Here is a 6,000-nt window from a genome sequence, read left to right as displayed (position 1 = left end):
GATATGATTAAGCTGGCCTTGTTTCTATCTTCCAGCCTTTTAAGCCCACAGAAACTGAACAGATATACAACAGCTTAGTTTGATCTTTTTGTTTTAATAATACCATTCCTTCAGAGATGTTAAATTCACAACAAGGGCAAAACATGCCTTGCTTCAATTCTAGAATATATATATATATATATATAAAAACACAGATATATATATATATATATATATTTATAATATATAAGTATATAGGCTTTTTTTGTCCTTTTCTCTTTTTACAAAAGGTCTATAGGAATAATCCTTGCAAAAAAGTGTTTAATAAACTCACTTACTGTTTTTTTCTAGTAACTTCACATGGATAAAATTGAGACTGATAAATACTTCATATTTAAAATATAGTAAAGTGTCATACATCATCCGCTGGCAGAGGAGGTATGTTGATTCGCGCTCGGGTGAAAAATGCCATTTTCTCTCTGTGAATGCAAAAGAAAATGTCAAGGTCACTCTTCATGGTGTCTTTTACTCACTGTATCTGAACTGACTTTCCTGTCAGAAGGTTCGACCAAGAACTCAAAAACACTGGGTTGAAAGGCAATATTGATAAATTTTAATGGGAAGAGGGGCCTGGGAAAAGAGAGAGAGAGACAGACAGACAGTGAGAGAGAGAGAAAGAGAGAGACAGTGAGAGAGAGAGAGAAAGAAAGAAAGAGAGACAGTGCGAGAGAGAGAGAGAGAGACAGACAGACACAGCTGGGCTTTAACAGAAGAATGTTGATATTGGGAGGAGGGGCAGGAAGGAAATTAGCCAGTGTTAATCCAGGGATTAATGTTGGAGTGCTCCTTCCACCCCTACGTACAGGAAGTAGCATTTATTTATACCTTGCTGCTTTTGCCAAAAGCTCAAAGAATCAGAAAGCCTCAAGACTGAAGGAGGTTAGAACACATTCATCTTAAATTTTCCGAACCAAAAGCAGTGGATTTGCCCAGGGTCAGGAATCACTAAAGCAGCATGACTGCATTAAAAATATACATTGTTTAGGAGACAAAGCAATGGAAATTGTTCTCAAAATGGATTAGGTTTTCTCCCGAATTGTTAATTTGTTTTTTTTTTTAAAATTGTGCTCAAAGTAATAACATGGATCTAAAAGTTCAGCCACAGCCACTTTTAGGATCAGTGTGCGCTTTGCCCAAGGCTCTATGCCACTGAGCCAGTGAGTTGTAGGCAGAAATGGGCAGCTCATAGAGGAAACCCCAAAGGGAGATCAGGGTAATGCTGCTTACTGACAGAGGAGGGCAGGTGACCAGCAAGTGGGGATTTTGGAGGGAGCTTTCAGTGGACAGATAAATACCAGGTTGCTCAATGTCAAGTCAGTGCCAGCTGCTCCTAGCCAAACAAAGGCATCGAGACCCTTCTTTATAGTATTTATTGTAGTCTTTACATTCAAGCTGAAAAGTACAATCAGAACTACAGGTGACCAAGAAAGAGTCTGATGGTGGGCGCCCAGAAAAAGCCTACCCCTCTTGAACCAAAATTCTGGGGATCAGCAGTTCGACTGTCTCCTTACGTAGCCCGGTGTTAAAGGCGATCTGGGGTAACGCTCCTGTGAAGCGTCACAGGACGTATTGCTTCTTTTATACCAATGCCAACAACAGCCTGCATTTATATAGCGCCTGAACAGCACACTTCCGGTCACTCATTTCACCTGACTGTTGAAAATTGTGGAGGAAAGGTATGGCACTGGGAAGGCACAGCGGGTCAGGCAGCATCCAAGGAGCAGGAGAGTCGATGTTTCGGGCACAGGCCCTTCATCAAGACATTCCTGACGCCTGAAACATCGGCTCTCCTGCTCCTCGAATGCTGCCTAACCCACTGTGCTTTACCAGCGCCACACTTTTCAATCCTGATCTCCAGCATCAGCAGTCCTCACTTTCCCCCGTTGAAAACTGTAACATGGCATTGCCATTCTCGGTCTCTCTCTCTCTTTCATTTTACCTGAAGGACTGAACCTGCAGGGGCTCTTTCTGGCTTTTCCCTCTCAGTTGATACACTTCCTTTGCTGCTTTCTTCAACATTTTCTCAGCTGTTTGGTCTTGGCGTTGCTCCAGCTTGGTTTGTTTGGCCTGCAAATTGTTTTGAAAGAGTATTTACTTCACTGCAATTACCACATCGCACTTTATATCCATTGATCAGTCTCTGCGTTGGTGTTTCACTTGAAATAGAATCCATTTTTACCTCAGCTACAATATTTGGGGAGGGAAGCCTTTGGCTCAACGACAGCTTTCCCATTGCTGAGGGAAAGAGGGAAGGGAACAGGCCATGCTCCAGATACCCTAGCAGCTGGAGAACAGAGCGCCACAGAACCATAGAACTGATACAGCTCAGGTGGGGGCCATTTGGTTCAGCTTGACCATACCATCAATGGAGGTCAAACATTTAATGTGTGCAGAGAGACCATGCGCATCCATTGGAACGGTTAGGTGGGGCTCTTTGGCCTCGGTAGCAGCTCTACTTGGAAATGATATTCCAAATCGAAAAGGACAATGACTCACTTGGTTGACACAGCAGCTCCTCCTCACCTGTCTCTCTGCTTCCTTTAACAGAGTGCGGAACTCCTCATCTCGTAAAATCAACTGCGGGAGGTCGGCCTGTCCTCGAACCCTGCTCTCCTGCAGTCGTTGTTTCAGCTCGCGCAGTGCGGCCAACTCCTCGTTCAGTCGCCGCTGCCTGGTCCTGGATGCCTGGAGATCCAGCTCCAAGTCCAGGGATGTTCGTGTCGGATGTTCGACCAGAGGGGTTTTGAAGGATGGCTGCCGTGTGCCAAGGGAAAAAAAACATCGCAAAATAGACAAGGCATGACCGTCGAGCGTATAAACAGGCCACAGAAATATCCAGGGACATGTGAACATTCATGAAGTTAGATTTTACAGATATTAGTTGCTGGAATTGTTGTGACAATTTCAGATTGAATTCTTTTTAAACCCCAGCAGGGAGGTAAGCACAGAGGAATCGCAGCACTAGCAATCTGAACCTTGGCTGACTTCCTCTCCCAGTCAGTGCAGTGTCTCTTTCAGGAGTTCAGAATAAACCTCCTCCTCACCGTGGGCGGGGCACATTGGCACAGTGGTTAGCACTGCTGCCTCACAGCACCAGAGACCCGGGTTCAACTCCCGCCTCAGGCGACTGTGTGTGTGGAGTTTGCACGTTCTCCCCGTGTCTGCGTGGGTTTCCTCCGGGTGCTCCGGTTTCCTCCCACAATCCAAAAATGTGCAGGTTAGGTGAATTGGCCATGTTAAATTGCCCGTAGTGTTAGGTGAAGGGGTAAACATAGGAGTATGGGTCTGGGTGGTATACGCTTCGGCGGGTCGGTGTGGACTTGTTGTGCCGAAGGGCCTGTTTCCACACTGTAAGTAATCTAATCTAATCTAAAACTTTCCTGCATTAACCTTCTCCCCTTGCCACACAGCCAAGCATGTGGTTTCTTGCAGCATTTGAGAATGGATCAGAGGAAATGCTGTCAATAGGATTTTCACTCCTTTTACATTCAAGGACACAAAATGAGAGGGGACAATAAACAGAACAAAACTAACGAGGGCAGGAAAGGAGGAGGAAATTAGACTCTCTACGAGTCACTCTGATATAGACTCCATCAGACCGGAGCTTGAACTCCCTACAGCAGTGGTTCTGCTGGACATTAAAGATCAATTGGTAATAGATCAGAAGAGTTTCCAGAACCACGCTCAACACTCCCTCCAATGATATATAGGTGCTCACTTGCCTCACTGTGGTTTGTGAGATTGTACACTCACCTACAGATCTGTGACTACACCTCAAAGTGCATCGCACAGTTGATACCGTGGGAAAGGGCTGAGGGATTTTGACAAAGCGTGCCGTATGAATGCAAGTCTTTGCTGCACTGATCGTAACTCCACCAAGCAGAGGTCAAGCCCTTGCAGCTGCTGCTTGTGGTCACTTTGGCCATTCAAGAACTGGCCAGAATAACCTAAGGCGAGATTCAAAATGGGAGCTGGTACAGCAAGGGATGGCAAAGGATTTTAAGCCAAAATCCAAACTGAATAATGATTGGATGGATAGTGGCCTCAGTATTTGTGACTGTCCAAAAGCCTCCCCTTTGTGTGTGTGTATGTGTGTGTGTGTGTGTGGGGGGGGGTGTTTATAGCAAACCTGGTATTGCAACAATAATCCACTCACACTGAAATGAATACATTGCATGCAAGGCTTCCTTTTCCCTTAAGTGCAACTAGAAATGGAACATGGCCAAAGTGCAAGAAAAACAGACTAGGTGTATTTCTCAGAAGGATATAAAGACAGTCACAAGCTGATTATTTAAGTGAAGCAGACACTCACCTGCCAGTTGGTATTCCAAATTCCCAAAATGTCTCTGCGACCCACAATGCATAGGGTCAGGTTCATCCCATGTATAATAAAAGTGCATTCATTCCTGTAGTGACAACCAGCTCTTAAACCTGCTATCCACCAAATGGGCCTGGTTAGAGGCTTACAGCTTTGTTGTCATTCCAGCACTTAGCTGAAATTGGACAGAGGAGACCCATCATGCCACAGGGACACTGAATTGACATCCCATCATACCAGGGGGGCACAAAGCTGTTTCAGCACAGACTGAAGGCTGCGCAGAGTTTTTGAGCATGCTGGCTAAAACAGAACATTCCCAATGCTATTCTCAATTGTCGAGGAAACCCCCTCTGGGCTTGCCACACTGACCACATTCTCCACCCCAGCAGCAAACTGAGGTGGCAACTGAGATCCAAGAATTGTCATTTCTCGCACTCCAGGGAGTGGCAAAGAAGGAAGGACCTCCTCTAGTTACCAGCCTTTGATCCCCACTCAGGTTAGAATGAGATTGTGGGTCTCTATAAGGATGACGTGAGTATGCACAAGCTGATTCAAGTACAATTATTCAGACCCAAAGCTGCCATCTGCCTTTGTATCATCCATGCTGCTTACCTGTTTATAACGCAGAGTGCGTCTCTCCAAGGCATTTCGGATAAACGGGGATCTTTTAGGAAGTGTTGAACTGTCGCTGTCACTTCGGTATAGCTGCAGTAAGAACACAGCGAGACAACGTTATTTGTACGTGTCCAATTCTACTTCACACCATGCAGCTGTTCCAATTGATAGTCTGATCGTATTTGACTGAAACCTAGCTCAATCTTCACATAAACCTCATTCCAATGCGAGTGAAGAACTGTGTACAGATCTAGATGGTCACTGCATCAGGTCAGGGAGCACCAGGATGGCGGGTAAGTGGGATTGGTGCAAGCTAGAACACAGGAGCAGAGATCTGACTGATCCGAAGTTTACAGGGTTGGGGGAGGCTGGAGCACAGGGGGGTAAATGTGAGGAAAGAGCATCTGGGCTCGCACGAGAGTTTCAGCAGCAGATGAGCTGAGGCAAGGGAGGGGTTTGGAGCATTGAATGGCGCTGGAAGTAGGCAGATTGGGGGAGGAGTCACCTTGGGCTTGGGACCTTGCTCTGGGCTTGTGTCGCCTCACACAGCGGCCACGAACACAACGGAGTTGGTCACTAGGAAACAGAGTTAGTGGCAAGGATTAAGACTGTAGTCTCAGTCACCCCAATATTTGGTTGGAGGATATTTCTGCTCGTATTGATCAAGCAGTGCAACAAACACAAGTTACGCAGTGCTTATAAACAAGGTGGGGAGATACAGCGAGTGTCAGCAGTCAACACGTGTAACCTGAGGGGGTGTTTTCAGAAGTTCTAGACAATGTAATATGAGATGACAGAGTTGATTTGCTATTCAAGCGACCGGCTATTTGGATTAAACTTCTTCACAAAGAGGTGGCTCCTGCTTCCGATGCAAATCAGCTCTGAAGAAATAAATCACTTTGAAAATGGGGCATTGCAGGCCACATATCAAAACGTGTAACAAGGGCCGTGTCCCAACAATTGCGTTTCACTATCCAAAGTGCTACACAACAACGTTATCAAATGAGAACTGAAATTAAGCCAAGGGA

The 6,000-nt window shown here is 45.7% G+C and overlaps 1 protein-coding gene across 1 annotated transcript in view; it reads right to left on the bottom strand.

Moving 5' to 3' along the window:
* Nucleotides 1-228: 228 nt before the first annotated feature.
* The window catches only part of wwc3 (WWC family member 3), a 186,774-nt gene continuing 181,002 nt past the window's right edge, over nucleotides 229-6,000 (bottom strand). The window contains exons 20-23 of the mRNA XM_043700448.1: nucleotides 4,970-5,062; nucleotides 2,563-2,793; nucleotides 1,979-2,106; nucleotides 229-458 (exon numbers count right to left, since the gene is read on the bottom strand). Of these exons, the coding sequence (XP_043556383.1) occupies nucleotides 392-458; nucleotides 1,979-2,106; nucleotides 2,563-2,793; nucleotides 4,970-5,062 (519 nt within the window). The 3' untranslated portion in view covers nucleotides 229-391. The remainder of the gene's footprint in view (nucleotides 459-1,978; nucleotides 2,107-2,562; nucleotides 2,794-4,969; nucleotides 5,063-6,000) is intronic.

Source organism: Chiloscyllium plagiosum, chromosome 12 (assembly GCF_004010195.1).
Source record: "Chiloscyllium plagiosum isolate BGI_BamShark_2017 chromosome 12, ASM401019v2, whole genome shotgun sequence".
Taxonomy (NCBI): Eukaryota; Metazoa; Chordata; class Chondrichthyes; order Orectolobiformes; family Hemiscylliidae; genus Chiloscyllium; species Chiloscyllium plagiosum.
The sequence above is the reverse complement of the archived record's forward strand: the minus strand, read 5'-3'. Positions and strand labels throughout refer to the sequence as shown.